Source organism: Necator americanus, chromosome I (genome assembly GCF_031761385.1).
Source record: "Necator americanus strain Aroian chromosome I, whole genome shotgun sequence".
NCBI classification, from domain to species: Eukaryota; Metazoa; Nematoda; class Chromadorea; order Rhabditida; family Ancylostomatidae; genus Necator; species Necator americanus.
The window spans coordinates 22518594-22539867 of NC_087371.1; the positions used below are offsets into that span (position 1 = coordinate 22518594).

At 40.0% G+C, this 21274-nt stretch overlaps 1 protein-coding gene across 1 annotated transcript; it reads right to left on the reverse strand.

Moving 5' to 3' along the window:
* Positions 1-420: 420 nt before the first annotated feature.
* On the reverse strand, positions 421-20815 carry RB195_006531 (uncharacterized protein; the record flags this gene model as incomplete). The annotated part of the gene is made up of 52 exons (XM_064179670.1): positions 421-531; positions 1351-1491; positions 1642-1735; positions 1872-2038; positions 2275-2411; positions 2564-2716; positions 2821-2916; positions 4771-4886; positions 4952-5061; positions 5120-5264; positions 5401-5524; positions 5620-5798; positions 5865-6025; positions 6111-6260; positions 6400-6540; positions 6622-6792; positions 7250-7336; positions 7395-7523; positions 7647-7809; positions 7898-8106; positions 8172-8343; positions 8532-8719; positions 8878-8967; positions 9062-9254; positions 9313-9519; positions 9584-9655; positions 9886-9996; positions 10166-10341; positions 10422-10551; positions 10722-10832; positions 10891-10961; positions 11024-11153; positions 11283-11380; positions 11821-11982; positions 12467-12554; positions 12617-12756; positions 12883-12930; positions 12993-13207; positions 13315-13407; positions 13492-13555; positions 13710-13856; positions 14885-15031; positions 15407-15526; positions 15621-15794; positions 16036-16214; positions 16291-16375; positions 16427-16552; positions 16702-16891; positions 17032-17162; positions 17215-17342; positions 17408-17501; positions 20645-20815. The coding sequence occupies 52 exons, from the start codon at positions 20813-20815 to the stop codon at positions 421-423; spliced, it is 7035 nt and encodes a 2344-aa protein (XP_064036608.1).
* Positions 20816-21274: the final 459 nt, after the last annotated feature.

The window sequence follows — 21274 nt, forward strand, 5'->3', positions numbered from 1 at the left end:
GTGTGAACTGAAACGGATGTATAATGAGAGAGGAGCAAAAGAGTGACAGTGGGATAAAGATGACTCGTCAAGTATCTACAACACAATAACCGATATTTAAAAGAACCACATGAAAAGCTCTATGAGTTACGATTACAAGTATCTTTTCTACACGCTACTCTGCTGATCACAACTGAGATACCAATACCAGAGAAATGATAATAATGATTCACAAGAAAGCATATGCCAAATGATCACCGATGTTCGTTTAAAAGAGAAAAGAAGAGAAAAACAGCTTAAGGTTAATACAATAGACTAGCATTATAATACTTTGAACACACTACCCTATACGCAAGCTAATCATGGAGGGAATGTGCTCACCCATTAATAAGACTAAAGAGCATCACAGTATTCATGATTTCTTCAAAAGTTGAAGATGAGTTAAAGCTGCCAGTGCTCTGCCAAATCCACATAAAGAGCATACTCGAGTCTTTGCACAGCGTTTTTATATGAAAGTGATCCTGCTAAGAAAGCTGACTCGCTGCCAGTGCCCTGTAGAGAACGAGTTTCTATCCCTCTATGTTCACCACAAGAATCCAGACAGTAAATAAAGAAATAAAAAGTTCACAACGATCTGCGAACTCACTACGCTGCATTGCATAGTTAGCTCGCAGATCCTATCATCTATCCTCCAATAAGAGAGTAGGAGAGTTCATGGCACCTACTGAGGTATCACATGTCAACAAGTATCAAAGGCATTACCTCATGAATCTGCGGTGGTACGGGTTTCAGGCGGATGCCTATACGGGGTCGTAGATTAAGGGGAAGAGGATGATTCCGTTCATCTCTCCCTGTATCAGTGTAAACGGACGTCCGGAACGCTGTTTCTTACAATGGCTTCTGTTGCAATGCGCAACATTTCACCCCCGCCTGCGATTCGTCCGAATGGGTTTTCGGCGAATCGCCCGTATAGGATTTACCCGTCTGAACCCCGTACCACCGCAGATTCGTGGGGTGATGCCTTTAAAGAATGAACAACAGTAAGCTTGCCAACACTACTTCCATTAATACTAGTTGTTTACAAAACCGTATTTGAGACTAACACTAGGAATAAGCATAGACCGTACCAAAGAAAGGGAGCAGATTTCGAAAAAATGAAATATCCGTTCATCTAAAACCTTGCTATACGTTTCTTGTGCTTTGGGGACACTTTTAGCTCATTGAGTACCGCAGTAAATCGCTGTCCGAGGATACACCTTACAGAAAGTTTGTAGTAAAATGGTTCATGAGTGCAGCCATCTTATTTCTAATAACTCGTAAAACCCAAACATTCCACTGAATTCTTAAAGGAGTAATAAAATCAAACTGAACCTCATGCGTTCCTGGTAATGCTTTATTTTGCGTTGCAAGGGCATAAAAGAATGGCCGGAGTTCTTCAAAACTTGTCAGCATCTTCATACCACACAATGATGGTGACAGATTAGCTAATTCTTCCTGAGTCAACTTCCCGAACTGAATAATGCAAATTTTAAAACAAACCGCAACAATGATTGTTTCTGAAGACAGCAACGAAGTAATCCTTTCACTGGAAACACACAAAAAGGAATACTTTTTTCTTTGGAAATCTTTCTAAACAAAATTTGTATGAACAAATACACAAACCTTCGTTCGAAGAAGCTTGTTTATCCTTCCAGCAAACGGGAAAAACATGTCAGTTTTACTGGTAGAGACCGAGTTCACAAAAGCCCAGTGGCACCTGAAAATATCGCATTACATAGGATAGCAATCGTCATTCATTGCTCATACTTACATAGCAAAAGCGCTGGCCAGCTTATGAGCAAAAAAAAAAAAAAAAAACTAGTGAGAATCACAATATAAAGAGTGACACAAACATTTGGAATTGGGCTAAGTATCCTGCAGGCAAAGTGCATAATGTTTCCAGCAGTTTACAAGCAGCAAGATAAAGTTGCATCCACGCATCGTCTCTGGCACATCCGAGATCTTCTATACCATTGCCTTCAGCGCATAACTGCTGTTCCATTTGAAGAAGTACGTGAACCTGAGAATGCAAATAGATAGAACACAACGATGCGGCATTAAACGAGGAAGAGCCGTTCCAGAAGAAAACAAATAAAATTTACAAATCTTCGCGATCTCCATTAATGAAAGAATTTGAAGTAATTAAGATGAACATCAACTAGATGAGCTTTGAAATTCAGCGAAGGATATGAACAACAAACTGAACTGTTGTCTTGAAGCTCACCCTGAATCCGCAAAGGTCTTAAAATGTCTCACCAATTCAGTGACCATAATCGGCCATATTCCAATCAAGCTCGGTGGTCTCAAGCGCAACAGTAACACACGGATACACAAAAATACTGCGGATCGAATGGAGGGAGACTGTGATACACGTAGGTTCTCTGACAGGCGCTCTGTAATGACAACAGAAATAGAGTACAGAGAGAAAGAATATGAAAGAATTCATGAGTATGAAGTCAATAAGCAGTGTTTTATTTGTGCGAAGAAGTTTGAAGGCTAAAAAGCTCCGATATAGAGTCTTTTTCAAAGGAAAATTCAATTTTACCCTGAATGTCATTCATTTGTGCTTGATACTGGTCGAGCTCCGAACCGAGAACAACAAATGCCAACCGCTTCACCGCCTGTGCACGTGCCTCGTATTCCTGCTCTTTTGATGTCATAATACTGAAGGATGCGTTCGGTGTGTAAGCAATACTTTCTGAAAAAATCGGAATTAAGTTTTTAAAAAATCGAGATTCAAGATAATCGGTACGAATAGCACAACTTAGATAATTTCTATTTCCCGTTTCGATCAACACTTACTAAGTAGATCCTTGAACGATGTTTTGTCATGCGTCATTAGATGATCCGTCACAATCAACCACTGCCTCAGAGATTGCATGTCCATTTTGAAAAACGCTAAAATACTGTAACTATGAAACTACGTAGAAAACGCAACAAATAGACCATAAAAATTCTATCAAAACATGTTTACTGAAAAGCGATATCTGTGCTATAAGCGCAAAAAACAAAACCCGAAACATCCCATCTAACTGCAATTTAAGAAGATTCCCACAAAGCACAACTTCGTGCTTATTACAATATTTGGTTAGAAAAAATAATTGTGTGACTGCCAAATTAGTTTAGAATTGAATTTTGGACAAAATGATATGAAAGTTTGTAGAATATTTCGCGATGAGCGGAAATTGAGGCAAAACAAAATGCCGTGACAAAGCCTTCCTTTGACATCTACGCACGATTCTTCGGTTCTGGTCCGTTAAAAGCTTTCGTTGTCGGCGTATCAAGGAATTAATTTCCTGATCGAACTGACAACTACGCACATCACAATTTTACCAAGCTTCAGTGTAAATACTGAAATCTTCTCTCAAATGTTCAACAGCGAAATTAGTACAGGTTGAAGCGGATACTGGGCATCGAACTAGAAAACGCAAGAACAGGGGGTTTCGGTTTATACTATGTCCAACCCAGCAAACTTTACTACTCTAGTTAGTAGTAAAGGAGTTAGTTCCTCCACCGTTTAGAATTCTAATAGTTGTGTTTTTGACCTCGTTAAAGGCATCACTCAACGAATCTGGAGTGGTACGGATTTCTGGTGAAGTATTCGTATACGGAATCGTAGATTATTCAGAGAAGGGTGATTCCGTCCATTTCTTCCTAATTGCCGCAGAAAACGGCCCGGAAGATACGGCTCCGAGCGTTCCGGCGCACTATTTTCCACAAGGAGTTCGATTGGAGGACGCCAGCCTTGTGCACGCGCGCATCTTACGCATCTTACACCCCTCTCCATTATCTACTATCCCATGTACAGATACTCCACCTGAAATCCGCACCACCTCAGATTCGTGGTATGCTGCCTTTAAGGTGGTTTTACGGATTTTGATGACTTCTTTTTTCTGTCCCAATATGACGCCTTTCAAGATCTAACTAAATTCGGCTAGGTTTCGCATCAGAAGCAGCTCAAAAACACTTTACGGGTATACTACTCTTATACTCCCGCACGTCGATTAAGAATATAAAAACCAATTTGACGGGAACATAGATTTCATCCGTTTTTTTTTTGTATTTTGTTGCACCTACATAACAATCATTTTCTCTACTTGACATATAATCTCACTATCCTCTCTCTTGGTCCAATCTAGGCAAATATAAGTGCCGACGCTTGCGTTTGCAGTCGTTTCCAAGTATGGCGCAGATCCGTTTCGGATCTTCGTGAAGTTTGAGAGTACTAAAGTGAGGGTGAGGATATGCGTTGCGATTCTACAAGGAGGCTGTCGTTTTGCCTCAACAACTTCAAACACAATGCCAGAAAAAATCCAGAAAGTATTTTGTGCAAAGAGCTGGAATCCCCTAAGTGAGCAGAGCTAAAACCTTTAGGGTCTTAAGACTGTTGGTTATTTTGTCTGTTTTATGTTACCATTTTCTTGGTGTATATCTGCCAAGAGTATTACAAAAAGCAGCGATATATACAGCTTTCCGAAAAGTACGAGCACGTTATAAAGGGCTCTACGAACTGGAGCCTTTTTTGCAACGTTGCCGCACATTAGGACAATATCATCGTCCACATTCCACTGACTCTCTAGCCATCCTATGCCCTTGCTCTTCCTGTCATTGCCAAAATTTTTCAGTGGTTTTTGCTGCTGTGTCACCTGCACTTCTCCGATCGGCACTTTTCTGCTCAGTGTGCGCAATTCATTCATTCACAAAGTTCAGCAATCACGCACGAGTAGATAAAATGAAATAATAAACTCTTACAGGAATCAAGTAACAGTTCAAGTGTCGTTTTCTTCCAAACGGGCCTCATATAGCTAAACGAGCTCATCGATGCCAATAACTGAGAGGATGCTAAGAAAAACCGTGAATTCCGAGCACTGAAAATATACAGTACTATTTCTATGGAGTTCATTTATACATAGGGATTTTGTATGAAACCTACTTTTTTGCCCTCAGATAAGGAACAACGTTTCCCCAAACCGCATTAAGAGTTGGCAAAAGTCGTTCTTTGTCGTCGCTCTTACATACGGAATCCACCAACTCAGCCAAGTTCTACAAGTTTTAGACAAAAAATAAGGTATTCGTTACAAAAAAAAAACCAGCTACAAACCTCAGCCAACAGGAAAAGCGCTTGAGTGCTGTGAGCTGGATCGCGTTTATTGTTGTTAGTGTCTTTAACAGAGCTGCGGAGATTTGAGCTACTTCTTTTTTCTGGGAGTGATGCTGCATTTGAACCAGTATCCAGAGATGTAGGTCTGCAACAAAGTGCCATTAAAATAATCATATTTTAACAAGGCCAGAATAAGAGCACTGTATTCTCTCGAAAATTTCGAAAGGAAAGGGATGATCGAAGACAGACGCTACTTTACTACTTGCTATACAAACTCATACCGCGCCATCAAGGACAGTGTTGAGCCACGCATAGAATTTTGTTCGGATTGGTTCATAGATGGTAATGGAGTATTGAGTGGTGTATTCATCTCCACTGATGGACTGGCATCTTGGGAACGAACGCCTGAAAATAAAAGCGACAAATAAAAGCGAACAAGCAATTAAAGTACTATAAATTATAATAGAGAAGACATTCTTAAGTCGACTCCTCTTGCACACCTTGATCATGCCTAACTACGAGGGTTCTCTTCAACCACGTCGTAGTCTCCAACTGCCACCCAACAACGGCATTAACAGCCTCAGTCAACCGTTGTACTGCATCTTGGACTGCTCGAGACATAGCCTTATCCTCAACTATGTAGGACGCGCCAGCACATCGGACATAGTCACAAAGAATTCTGTAAATGGTTAATACCAGAAGAGTTACATTATTAAACCTCAAAAAGAATGGCAGCTACGCTTACATATAAAGAAGAAAAATAGCACGGGGTGGAAGATTAGCTAGCGGTGCATCCGCAAAAAGTGACTGGAAAGGCACCCAGCAAGACCGTAGTTGAACAGTCGGCAGAGCCTTTACACAGCCATGTACCAACTCAAGTAGAGGCGCTTCCGTAGGGAATGAAGCCTTGAAGATCATGTTTCAAAAGAGGCTCGGTTACAAAAAAAAGACATAAAAAGAAGATATATGTTGGCAGCAGTTTTCAATTCACCTTTTCTCCTGCTCCAAGCTTCGTCGCTTTCACACCTACTTCTTTGAGTGTTTCGGAGACTGCCGTAACGAGTTCTTCGAATGATATCACTTTCAGACTCAGCAGAAGATTTGCAATGTCGTGTTGTGCAGGTGTATATTGGAAATTAGGCTGTAAGAAAAGTACTTTCAATGGTGACATTAGCTATTCTAAGCATTAGTTAACACGAACCATTTCAGGGCTAAATCATACATAATCACAGTTAGAAAGTACTATATTTCGTAAGATAGAAGGAGATCATATGACTAACTTGGTCGGGGTCAATTCTTCTGCTCGATGCGACACCTGCTCCAGAGCGAGTCAACCAGACTAAGGACAAAGCAGTGAGAAACGCTTGCTGATGATGCTGAGCAATTGGTGAGAGTAAATCGAGCATCAGTTGCCGCAGATGCTGAACAATTTGAGTATCCTTGGACAAAAATGGCGTCAACCATATCAGTGCAGCTATGCTCCATCAAAGGAGCACACAAACCTGTGGGGAACCTAACGGGAGTAGTGGTTCTTCTTTGTTCCTTACGACAGTCCATAAGTCACAAATTGTGGCCAGAGCATGGGGAAGCGAGGTGAGCATGTCGTTACGAGCTTGTCTCAGAGCAAAACTTCCACGTGAACCTTCCAGTTTCGACAGATTCACACCGCCTGCCTAACAAACGTACAGTTAATAGTTATTTCGGATGCAGATAAATGATCTAGCACAGTCATAACATTACACACCCACTGAACTTGAGCGGCGTTGATGGGCCGCAGATGACAGTTGTATTTGTCTCAACATTTCTTAGAATTTCTCATCTCAACCTTTCATCGAGAGGATATGACTCGTTAAGAAAAAGTATCATATAGAATTTGCTTGTAACTGAATATCTGTGCAGACCCTATTATGCCCCACAATGAGTGTGACGTAAATAAACGACTAAGTTGCTGCAGTATTCTTCATAACACAACCTTACAAACACCACTAATATTTTGGCACTGCCGAAAGAGGTGTCAAAGGAGCACTTTTTTCCCAATTTTCTCAAAAACAAAAAAAAAACACTGTCAAAAAGCAGCATTTGTCTGGGCAACGATTTGAACTAAATTAGCATTGAACGAAAATTTCCCACCGATGTCGAATCTCCAAAGCTGAACACTTTTACGAGGTTCGAAAACAGCTCCGTTGCTCCTTTGGTGCCAGGAATAACAGCTATTGCCTGAAATCTCGAGCAATGTACAATCTCTTCCATTTCAACGTCTCACTTTGCCACCAACCTGACCAACCATACTTGTTCCACCGGGTGTCGGGCCCACTGGTGGTGGTGTGGTGGTTTGAACTGCAGATCCAGAAACTGGCGTATCAACAACACAAAAGTGTACCAACGTAGTGATTGTCTCTAATGTCTGGAAAACTGTATGTATATCGAGTCAATCTTCCAATAAGCGGAAGTTACGATCAATATGTGGATGACTGAAAAACAAATCGAAAAACAACTGAATCAGATATACATTTCATTAATCACTAACCATTGTGATGAAACAAGCTGGATAATTATGGTCGCTTTCACTTTTTCTGTTAGTGACGTCGTTCGTATTTTTGCTTTCATTATTAATGAAACAAACTGCAACAGCTGTTTCTATGTTCTTACAAAGTTGTTCCACAACGCGTACCATTACCGTGGCTAATGACCTAAAATTTGCAGAGTTAATAATGACGTGAGATCTCCAGAGAAACTCTAAAGATTGTGAACAGTGAGTATATCGGAAATGATACCAACCTCTCCATCCACGGCAGAATTTCTATGACAAATTGGAACCACATTTCGTGGTGTTCAGGCTGTTTCTTCAATGCATTGAGAACGATCAAGAGAAAAGCACGGAGCTCTACTAGCGATGGATTTGATTCCCTCAATGTACCACGATGTGGTGGAATATTGTAAATGTGCTGAGCTACGGCAAGCCTGTTTAAGATCACACCCGAAGTGTTCTATAAATGGAGAACATTAACATCCGTAGCTTCTAGTGCAAACTGCCTCAACCTTATAGACTAACCATATCTCCATAAGTGGAGTATCCATTTTTTATATCGCTTTCTAATCTGATCGCCTGTGCTGTTACACTCAATAACGAACGATTGTAAGCGGATAACAACCCTGCCAGACGCCTTCGCACATTTGATGATGCGCCCTCGTTGAACTCGAATATAGACACAGATAGTGGCATGCTAAAAGCGAGAATCTTTGCCTATGTAAAACATGATAACAACAGTAATTATAACAAATATAGCAAACACTAAATACAAATATAGTAGTATAATAACGTGCACTGTATTGAATACCTTAATATTATTTAAGCAAACATACGAGAAATCCACTTGAAAATGTTGGAATCATGGAAAACGAAGCGACTCACGTTTGACCAGGCTCAGCACTTGCTCTTGGATCATGAACAGCGGTGAGAAGAAGATGTAAGAGGCATTTCTGCAATTTTGATCTGGATAGTACTGACTGCACAAACGTAACGAAAGGACGCGACTGTTGTTCAGAAATCATTCCACAAAGTTCACTGAGCAACTCCGACAGAAAATCTAGTGCAGATATCTGAAAAAAAGTTGAAACAATTTAGCATGAAGCAACTAAACTATTAAATGAGGATCTTCCAGGGAAGACTGTAAAATTTGACACATTCGAAAACCCTAGAAATGAAGATGTCTCTTCGATTAAGATTTCTAAAAAAAAACGCAGCGTTTTTATTATACCTTGCATTTCCACGCCATTACCAGATCAGCTTCTGTAACAGGAGAGATGGGAGAGTTCAAGAAAAACGAACGTAGAAAGTGCAGAGAAATCTAGATGTTAAAATATCACTTTTAGGTAAAAAGGAGGTAAACGTAATGAAACAAGGCAGTATCGTAACTAACTCTAAATAACTCTATTACTCACTGTGATCAAGAGTTCAAGCAATGTAAGATGTCTATGTTTTGTGACATCTTCATCGCCAGTAGCCCCCCAAAAATGTTGGCCGAGAATGGCTCGTACGTGCTTTGCCATTAGATCTACAAGTGACCCCGTAAGGGGTGAACTGACGCCTCCACTATCCCCATTTAGAGCAGCGGTGCCGGAAGAAACTAGGCAGCTGCAAAATGGTAAGAAACTTCTAATGTTGATGTTGAAGGAAAAAATAAGAAACATACCTGAGCAACATGCGATTCGCAACAGGGGAGCCTCGGGGACATAACAGTGCTGTCAGAATCCGAAATGCTGTTTCAGCTCTGCCCAAGTCTACGACTCTACCGCTCTCACCGTACAGGAGCATGTGTACGTGGAGTTCGTGGAATAAACTCACTCCTTCAGACGATGAATCAACCGAAGGACGCAACAACTCTGTGGTGTCGAAAGTTCTGAAAACAGTTTTGAATTACTAAAGATATTAAAGATAATAATCGTCGAATATGAAAAAAGAACTTCAGCTCTTTTTCCGTCATGCTGAATATGCTCTCCTGCAAAGAATCTTGTCTTCGATGTCCCTTCTTGAATCTGCAATCATCAAAACGAATTATATACGGACTTGAAGACTAGAATTGGCACTGATGTAATGTTAAAATTCCAAGTAGCTGCTATCAGAAGAATAAAGGACCGCAGCAGTTAAGCACAGCAATTTTCCCTACTTTTTTAGTAGTTACAACTGTTACATCAAACACTACTTGACGAGTAAATTTCATAAGCAGTGAAGTCGTTATTCCTGATTCACTCCAATAATGAAATACCTAGCAACGCTGTCTCCACCCAACTGTGCGGGACGATCACCGTTTTCGAAGTGTGTTCGCGAAGTGACAGCAGATGCCGTTGATGTCTCCGCCTCAGACCCCTCGTCGTTTCTGCAAAACGAATATAGCATTTCACTTAAGAGATACCAGGAGAATCGTAGAAATTGTTGAAGTTAGCAATACAAATAAAAAGGAGAAAAGGGTGCACATAATGTATACATGTATACGGCAAAAAAAAAGAAATAAAATTGGACTGAATCTGATGAATAAAGTGAGTAACCTAAAAATCACAGATTCCCCTTCAGGTGGTGCGCTGGCAAGAGCGGATTCTAGCCGTCGCTGATTATCTAATTCACTTTCTTCATCTTCCACTATATAGTCGATTATAAATTGCAGAGTTTCGACAACACCACTGTCCACTCCATCCAACGATATAGATAGTGTATCGAGGGAATCCTAAACATGGCTTCCATTTTGGAACTGATAAATAGTTTGACCTAAACCGAAAACAGCAGAATTAATCAAAACGTCCATACCGTGTCTTCATCAAAGTTCGGGATATCCCCCCCACCAACAGTGCAAGTGGAGACAACCGTTGGCTCCATTTCAGATGCACCAGTTTCCGAAGATAGCAACAAGCGATTTTTCAGCTCATACTGCCAGGCTCTAAAACTTCGGCTTCATAGAAAAACAACAACATTTTCACGAGCAAACTATAAGGTGATACTTCGCCTTTTCTAGATGTAATTTTGTAACCAAAACTTGAGTACACATTGAAACAGTTTACGAAGAACAACCTAACGATAAAAGATGAGCTAATCAAAGCATTTTCAAACCCTTCATTAACTGGACCATCAAAATGATAAAGACGCTGTTTTCCATCAGATGTGACCAGAGTAACCACTGACACGTCGTTTGGAAGTAGAGAGAATTGATCACGGGACAATCTGTACGGAGATAATCTAATATTCGCTTCTTCTTGAGAGGAAGTCTGCAAATAAATACCTCGTTTCTTGGAAGATGTACTGGATAGAAATTCGTGCAGTTACAGGATTCATTAACATAGTAGCAAGCATCTGGAAATAACAATTAAAGAAGCAGTTTGTTTATCAACTTCAAAATTACCGAGACACAATACCTGAACGATCCTCGGAAGGTCATTGTGTTTCGCACAATCCGTGAACCAAGCAGCAGCTGCGCTTTTCAGTTCAGTTCGAGCTCTTGTAACTGATTCATCCGCCAAAACACCCAGCAACAACATGACGGCTCTGAAGATGAAGTTATATTCGCCTGTTCTGTAACGAATAATGTAAAAAAATGTAGTGCATAACAAAGTATGCTCCATGCAAAGCACAAAGCGTTACGCATGCGCTGTTACAAAAGCAGAGTCAGCATACCGATTGAAGGGTTTCGTAGAAAGCGGTGGCTGATCGTCGTTGTTTCGCGTTAGCATCCACACACGATGGAAGGTTTGTGCAGCTTCTGTACTGACCATCTGTAATTTTCATTTCAATGAAGGTCGTATGCCCTCTGGAAATCTCCGAACATTAATGGTACGTTGATTGCATAGGCAGAGACCAACTTCTTTCGAAAAAAAACCCTCTAAAAATAAAAGAAAGCGCTTAGATACAGCATCTGCCGTTTGTAATCTGTTTGAATCATCGTCGCGCAACAAAATCTCCACCAAAACATCACATAACTACTTCTATTGGTGATCCAAATCCAAACATGCAATAAGGCAGCGTGCCACTCGGGCATGCCCATTTTCCCCCATCTCTTCCCATCTCAAACTTAATTTTCGATCACCTCAGAAACTAAACAAACCCAAACTTGACTGGTGGAATCTACTTATGGATAACTCTCAAAGAAAAATTTTATTTACAAAACATACGAGGAGTAGAACAATGGCGAAGAAAGTGAGAAATGCAAACATACCGTATCGTTAGTGGTGAGTGCAGATACTACTATATTCTCTACGTCACTACTCGGTTCGGTAGGCTTCCTCGAATGCAAAAGTACCAATAAACGAGACAAGCGTTCATGCTCATAGGCACACCAAGGCAACCCAAGTGCGAGCCAGATCGCATGACCGCAATACTAAAGACTTCAGTAAGAAAAAAAGAACTAGTTTTTCTTATAAAAAGTGTCTTGCAAAAAGAATAGCTAGGATGTACTCTCATGCGGCACAAAATACATGGAGAATATTCTCTTATGTCTTAAATTTATTACTTTTACATGTTTTTGTTGATGGAGCAAACATCTAAATTTTGTTGACTTTGTGTTATTCTAAAACACCTTCTCAAAATCCAAAACACATGTAATCGTTTAAGCTTCTCATTTGTCTGCAACAATTTACTTTTCCATCACTCCTAAACGTTACAACGATGGGATAGAATTGAGTTTTCTGCATTCATCTTCAAAATCGTGAAATACTGCTAACATGTTTCTTTTACAAAATATCATACAACTTGTTTCCAAGCAATATCAGTTCGAAATACTTCTGGTAATTTGATTTGAGTGGGATGCAGTTTGCACCTTTTCAAGTGGCGAATGATTCCTTTGACTTTGAATGGTCACTCACTTCAAAAACTTTGTCCTTCTCGAGCTTATTCAGCTGCGAAGTAAATAGTAAAGGTTTTAACAACACCGTAGTGGGACTTTCCTCACACCTAAACAGAAAAAAAATCGAAAGATCGAAAAATCCAAAACAAACAAACAGTTCAAAACGTACTCATCGACAAGGGAATTTTGACCTTCCAGTCTTCGCCTGATTGCTTCATGTTGCGAAAGGACCGAAACACATTTCAAATAGATGGAGAGGACCAACTCAAAAACGGCTGTTCTAGCGGACAGATCAGAAGCGTCGATCACCTAGGTGGATAGAACGATTAAAGAAAAATATATGTGTATGTATAAAGCAGTATTTTCAGAAATAATGTTATTTCTCAGAAGGAGCTCAACCTCCTGCACACCTCAATGGCAAAAGATGAGACCAACCTGCGATGAAGAGGACAACTTTTGTATCCATGAGGGTGCGTCGACAACCTATAAAGAAACCTTAATGGACAGTAGTAAAATAAATGTTAACAACCTTGGAGTTCACCAACTTTGAGGACGTCTTGAAGCCACTCTGGTAGTACTTGATCGCTCTGGTGATGAACCACAAAGCAATACAGCGGATAGTCCACAAACTGGGAGGTGAGGGTGCACACAGCAGTAAGTAGAGGAAGTAGTACATTTGATCTGTTTGCGACGTAAATACGACAAACAGATGAGAACAGTAGAAGGCATTCATTTACGCATGATTCCATGAGAACTTGATCTAGAAACGTTCAAACAAAATATCAACTCTATTAAAAAAATAAGCATAGAAGGATGCATTCCCATCCTTCCTACAATGTGAATCCCTCCATTATATAATGCCCAAACCTTCATCGATAGCGCCTGTTACCGTCGGAGTTATTGTAACATGTTTCTTAGGGCTTGCACTTGAAGAAGTGTCCGATATATCTCCGTTTGGCACTGAAACAGCAAGAATATCACAAAGAAATACTCCTCTTCTCATCCATTGCTGCCAGTAAAGAGCAGAATGGAAGGTATATAAACCTCTAGCTTCAATTGTCCCACTCTGCGAAATCTCTGCCAGTAGTCTATTACAAACTTCGATTACCTGAAAACATCACAGTTGATTTTTTAATTATCTATTAATTATTATTATTAGTTATTTATTTGAAACTGTTGACATTTATGTAGACAAAAAACCTGAATAACAATGATAAAAATGTTGACGAAAACAAGAATAAAACAACAAGAATAAAATACACCTGAAGTAAGACAGGAGTTTCGATTTCTACAAGCTTCTCATCGTTGTGTAGCCCACCCAATATCAGGCAAAGCATTGTCGGCAGAAACCGAGCACGTAAAGCTGGATCTCCATCAAGATTACATGTTTCAAGACAAAACACGACAACCTAGAACCAATCAAATTGCCTCTACATTTGTAGAAAAAGTTCCTTGCCATTGTAACCGCTTACTAGTGAAGGTGAAAACAAGACATGTTCGAAAATACAGCGGAAAAAAGCGTGCATAAGTACTGTTTCAAACCAGAAAAAGAAGCAAAGCATCCCCGCATCAAGTGAGTGAACTTATTTCGGTAATCTCGATGATGTCGTGGGCAAGTTCAGCTTTTATCAAAAGGACAAATGCAAATTAGATTGTCTTACATCCGAAATAAATCAACTCCAACATGCCTGTGGTAAAATAACAGAAAACCGTCAAATTTATAAATGAACAAAGAAATCACATAGAAGAAAAACTTTGCTAGTTCCAAAAGTTTCAAGAAGTTTAGCACAAGATGGTGATATGGGTGACTCTGATTTCCTCAGGACTTGTAAAACAGCAGAATTTCCGTCCAACAAGATTTAAATTCGTTAAAGGTTTCTTTACCTCAGTCGGAATATAACAATCAAATATCGTAATGACTACGTGAACTAAGAATAGAATTGATTCAGATGAACTAGAAAATTACCGCAAAGAAATTAATACAAGGGTGAAATGCAAGTTGCCGGCTTGCCTAAGAGTAGCTACTGAGTTATTATCCGAGTGTTCGAAAGAGCTGCATTGTCTTGTCCTCATCCGCAAGTTCTCGAATATTTTCATGCTACGGTGATTTCTTTCAATCAGGAAATTGAATTGGTGAACGAATCCTGGACTTGTTACTAAATAGCCAGGAACGAACATGATTCAGATTCCAGCCTTCGCAGTGGCGAACGCCCTTTTTCCAGATTATAATGAAAAGTCAACAATAAAGGAAGCCAAAGCCCATCTGTTCCGCAGCTCTGTATCTTCACAAAACCATTTTGTCGAGTAATAGCGTGTTAATTTGTGCGAACAGTTTGTTCTCCTCATGCGAACAAAAGTTCCTCGTCTAACCTTCGTATGTTAAAAAGTGAAAATGTATTTGAATATGTTGTAAAAAATGAATAAGTAGGCAACAAACTCTTGCAAACTGCGCTATCTCATCAGAGCATGGAGTTTCCTTAATTAGACTTCTGAACCAGCTACCCAAAAAGTCGAACAAGTATCCTGGTTCCAGTGAATTCAGCAGTAGATTGAAGGTTTTTGATATCTCGTCAAGACGTCGATCCTGAAAATGAGATGGATTCTACTTAGTTTGCATAATGATATAAATAATATGCTTAATTTACGCAAACTAAAAAGGAACTTATTTTTTCATAACGATAGCTAGCAGGCGCTGGCAATAAAAAGTTAGTTTTCCTATGACATGACAGCCGTAGCCACCAATTTTACCAAATTGGAAGTTCGCATGTAGCACATAATCTAGGAAAGAGCTAAACCCCAGCTACCTTCGCTGCCCAAAATCTGTGAAATTCGGCAATATTCTGGGAGAGATTGTCAACTTTCATGCTAAAGACTTAAAAATTGGGCATGCACTTCCCAGCACATTTCAGAAGAAGATAAGACTCCATTTATAAGTACAAAAATGAGTTTTGCAACGAACCCTGTCTTTTTCCTTTTCATCTGCCGATTCCAACGTTCCAATTCGAGATGAAGATGTACTTTTCTTCAGCTCCAGAGACAACCGCATACTACTACGATCAAGAGAGACCTCGGAATTCATCTTCAAAAAACTAATTCCAGTTAACAAATAAAAAAAAACAGTTCGTTTAGATTACTGAGGAAGAAAACGAGAACATAACCATGATTAAACATACAGTGTCTTTAATTAACACACGTTCCTGCGTCAATGTTTCGCGGACACTCGCCATTCGTATTAGGAGCAGCGCAAAAACTTTGTTGAGAACGGGCACACCGATGTCTGCACGATCTTGCAAGTACAACAGTAGTCGACAAACACGAACTTCAGCAAACTGGTGTAGCTCACTCTCCTAAACAATTCAAGGTCTATATAGAAGCCACCAAACCGTTACTCACGTTGTATACGGAACAACATACCCAAGAATAAAAAATATGGATGAGATTCGCAAGTGAGACTTTACAGAACGAAATCAAATGCAAGATCTGATTCCTACAGCTCAAATCCAAGGACTTAATTAGCATCCGAACGTTACTAGACTTAACTCGGTTTTCTCTCTTTTCAGTAAATAAAGGAGCAATTATGAACACTACCTTCTTATCACCCCAACCATATGCCCAGGCATTCGTTGAAGCCTGGGGAATTTCGACGAGATCGAGCTGCAGATACTCGGTTAACGCTCTAACTATGAGCGGAAGAGCATTGTCGATAAAAAATGAAGATTCCACAACATCATCGCCGACAGCAATGCTGCTAATGGCTACGGTTCCTCCTTGAAAAAAAAGACTGCTTTAACTAACCAATAGTTTTAGAAAAAAACACTGCGCTGAACTGCTAATATCTGTTACCTGTTGGATTCATCAACCACGTATAAAGCCGCCGGTTCAGAGACATATCTCGACGAAGTACAACAAACATACACCGCTTTAATAACTGAAAAGTATTTTGCTGAGACTAATCCCATTGCCTACAATAACCGCTTACCTGCACAAAATCTTCACTTGTGAGGTTAGTACTGTCTAAAGGGAACGCTGCACATAAGAAGTCAAGTAAATTACGCTGTACTAGAGGAGATCCTGAGTCGTTAGCAACGGCACACAAAGCGGCAACCTTGAATGATATAAACTTATAAAAATATAGAAGAATGCTACAGTGAGCATCAAGAAGAGACCATTTTGTCAAAACTAAAAACCAGATTTCATGAATAAAATGAATTAGAAACCAACTGAAGGAATAAATGAAAGAAAACGAAGCATTACCATGTGATTAACATGATCTCCAACAATAGCTATTTGATCGTCTAGTGTACGTGTTTTGTCAAACTTCGCATTGACATATAACATTGCAGGGAGTCGAACAGAGGGCGATCCGAGCACAGCTTGCCAGAGACATGCAAAAAACGCTCGCTCTCCAACTCCCTCGCAAACACGATCCAAAACGGACAAAGATCTAAAATGTAACTTCTAAGCTTGCTTGGGTTGTTATTCAAAGAAGATAACGATGAAAAATGAGAAACCAGGTAAACTAAATGGAAATTTACATTCAAAAAATCTACATCAAGAAAATGTTGATAAAACAAAAATAGATACCTTTCATAAAATTCTGTTCCTTCTTCTAGGCCAAGCAATACACCTGCTAAGAAACCGGGTAGTGCTGGCTTCAGGTTGTGACCTAATGGCAAAAGGTATTGCTCGAAAATATTGAACAACTCGGATTTGACCTTAATGAAAAAGAACAGATTGAAGAAAGAAGCAAAAAACAACAGCTTCTACCTTGATACCGCAATGATCCATCAAAGGAAATAAACCGACTGCAAACAAATATAAGAGCTTCGGCAACGACTGAGGACCGAGAATATCAAAAATTTGTCTGTATGTCTCCAGGGCTTTAAGATGAACCCCTAAAAAACCGAGTACTTGAGAACACGCAGACAGTGAGTCTAGAAAGAAATTATAAGACACTAACCCATTGGAAGAGCAGGATGAAGACATTGTGAAAGACGCTTTGCAACAGTGACAGGTTTTGGAATGTCTCCGAATTTCGCATTGGATTGGAAGACCTTTAAAGCATTGCATAAAAAGTTGACTTCATGCAAGTTGGATCTCAACATCTGTTCTCCAGATCGACGTTGGGATCCTGGCATAAATGGATCCTCTGGAGGGCTGAGCAAATCAGATCAACAAAATCCAAAGAAAACATTTGCTGGCTTCTGAGGAATTGCAGGCAAAAATATCTAGAGATTCACACTAGTTAGCTGTTCAGAGACAGCGTTCACAACAATTTCCAATGCTGGCTTCTTTTTGCTAGTAACCAGGGTAGTTAGAAAGGGAATGGTAGCACAGAACAACCCCTTTAAATCCAGTAATGAAAGCCTGTGAACTTCGAAATTCATACGTGTGTGAAGAGTACCTTTCCCAGATCATTGAAGCCTAGAGGTTCTTCCCTTTCTAATACTCAAATTATTAGATGTTTATTCGCATCTTCGTTGTCATTCATTAAAAAAAAATGTGTAGAACTCTAGCTCCAACAGAAAAGGACTCAATTCCAAAAATAATCAAGGGCGCTATCTTCAAAGTCTTTCTTTGATTAGCATTCCTAACACTTCTAGGGGAATTTTACACTATTTCTTGCTGCTCTCTGTTTCTGTGATCATATGCATAATGCTTGAACTGTGAATTAATCTTCTAACTGCTACTGCTAGCCTCATCCCTTTAAATTTTTTTTAACTTCTTTTTTGATTTCACGCCAAGTCAAACTGCAACACACTTAGCATCTTTCTTTGTGAATTCTACAACATTAACTTAGATAGTTAAAAAACACTCCTGTTCCGTTTTTTGAAAGGATTGAAGAGAATAAGAAAGTTGCTTTCCACTGCCTCTCTTGGACTTTACAAAATTTGATGATATTTCACTATTTTTCTTGCCTTCGCCGGAGACTGCACCAATACAGTTTGGGAATATTGACGGATACAAGTAGGATAGCCATTTCTTAGAATAACAAACTAATTTTGGATCGTTCATAAAACTCGCTGAGACGTCGAATAAATGACCCCATCTTGGTTGCACCACATTTTTCTCAAATATAGTTCCTGTCCTTTGTTTCCTTCTTTAGGAATCTGCAAGACTGAAATCAAAAAGGACTCCTTAGGTTTTAAGGATTAGGTACGGGTAGGATTTAAATTCGCTCACCACACTTCCAATGTATACAAAATTCCAAGGAAAGATCCGAGGATCTTGTCGCACTCCGTGGTGAACTGTTTTCACAGAGGATGTAATGCGTCACGACGATGCAACGTCTTACACCGACTGTACTTCTGTTACCCCTCTACCCCAACGACTACAACAATGTCAATTAGGAGAAGCGTTTGGACCTAAGAGCCTTTGTTCATAGAGCACATCTTCATTTTATTTTTTGTTTAGTCTTCACCCTTTTTTTGCCAAAGTCATAATCTTCTTAGGATTTTGTAACTTTAATGTAGTATGCTGCAGTTCATTCATCGCTTCCACACTACTATTTTTTTTTCACGGAATTCCTCTTCATTATGCATATGTAGAGTGGTTAGAAAACTACGTTGAGTTTATACTTCTTTTCAAATCACGAGCGCTAATTTTGAAAACAGAACCCATCCACTAGATTTAGACAATCTACCAAACATATGAAAATTATATATTTCGAAAATATGTAGAGGAAACTTCATTAGTTTCGTAAAGAAAACCCGGAATGAAGTCGAAAGTGATTTCAAAAGGTTTGATCATCATGATCAGCGCTTTATCCGTTTGGGGTAAAGTGTCGTTTGAGGTTGGGGTGCGGCGGGCACTCAGTGGCGGCCTTACTTCCCGGCGCTCTTACTTTTTCCTCTTAGTAACTTAAGTCTACATGTCATAGATCCTCTAAGACTAATGTTAAAGCCTTGGAGCCCAGATTGATTTGATTATTTATTTCGAGAAATAAGTACGCCACTGAGTGCCCCTCAACGACACTTTACTCTCTGTTTGTACCTTTATTTAACACAGTTACTAATAATCAAAGTGACCAATGAAGGGCGTACGAGCATCCGAAATGCCTGCTGTGAGTGTATCGGCGAAAACAAGTGGTCCTTCAAACAATCATATCACCATAATTTGCATTATTTTTATACCTGAACAGTTTCGATCACACTATTATCGATCATAATAACGGTCAGCCATGACAAACGGTAAAAACCAAATGCAATTCTCTTGAAAATACGAAAACAGCACTTAAAGACAGCGTATCACGAGCCTGATGATATTGTTATCTTTCCAGAAATACTTATTGACAGAGCTGTAGTTTACGAGCATGAGCGAGCATAGATGCGATAGTCGCAGCCGGTGCTCCGACCCCTTTCACTTTTGGACGGTTGACGAAGGGACCTCCTTCACTTCTGGAAGGTTGGCGAAAAGTGGAAGGTTGGCGAAAAGATTCCCTTCACCTTTGGACCGTTGGCGAGGGGATCCTCATCACTTCAGCAGCACTCCATGAGCTGGAGCACCTTTACCTCCCTGTCGCACCTAAGTGAGGGCGTGATCACGCCCAGTTCCTCCTACTAATCCAGCAAAGGCGTGTTAACTAGCCTTACGAGATCCCATCTCTCCTATTATTTATTACGCAATATTACGCGAGCAGCATTACTGTCGTTCAACAACCGCAATTCAACTAATATAACTCAAATAAGCAGCGGAACCTGCACCACCGCGCAATCGTAGATGCATTGTGGATTGCCAATCTTCTACTACTCACAATGAGCTGCTTCTCTGAAGATACGTGATTACACAACGCTGTTTAACATGTCTTTTTCTGGATTAAAATTAGCTGATCGTGAACATGCTCATTCAGGCTCGTGAACTACCACGAACTAAGTACCTATCCCTCTAATCGTGGACAGATAAAAAGACCGTCAATTTCGTGATAAGCCGCTCTGGAGGTTACGTGTATCCTAGCAAACAAATGAAAACAGCAAGTACGTTAATGAGGAAGATGAAAGTCGTTATTTCTCTTAGTATCAATTATGTTTCTAGTGATGAAAATGCGAACTAATCAATTTCTAAACACCATCACTGCTTCGCTTCAACAGAAGAATTATAGGAACTTATTCAGAAGCACTTGACAAAAGGGTGCACGAACGAAAGAAATACTCCACAGCGCACATTTAAAGAAAAGCTAAAATGAAGCAAGATGACGAACCTTAGCCAGTTTCGCAAGGGCAGATATCAAATCTGCCCATTCATTAGGATTTTCGAACGTCTTCAAAGCTCTATCTACTGCTTGCACATAGACCTTGTATTTGCTCGTGTTATGAAGTGGATTTGGCGCCGCCACATCGCCTGGAGTGTGCCCTCCAGACGACGATGACATGTGAGTTGCCTTAATATCCCTGAAACAAGAGCCTTCATTATAGGAATGACATGCAAGATACGAGTTCATTCAACTAATGTAGTTCGCTACATAACGAAAATAAGGATATGATCACTGCACAAATTAATACTTGTACCACATCACATCTATATCATCATCGTGTTCAAAGAAGGTTTTGAAGAAGGCACTAGAAATTATTCGTCTTTGAAGGATTGAGAAGCATCGGCAAATAGAATGAGGATGACAAGCGGCTGCTGGTTATACGACGAAAAAAAATGCGATAGACCTATTCCTTTTCTAAGTACCATCGATCAACTAGCGCACAATACGTCCATGGATGGAAGTGTATGTGGGAGTGCCGGATCGTTTCTGCTTCGCTTGAGTGCGACTGAGGTGACTCAATTTCAATAATCGATTTCGTCCGGCCACTGAATTCGAGTTATACGAGTTGCGATCGCC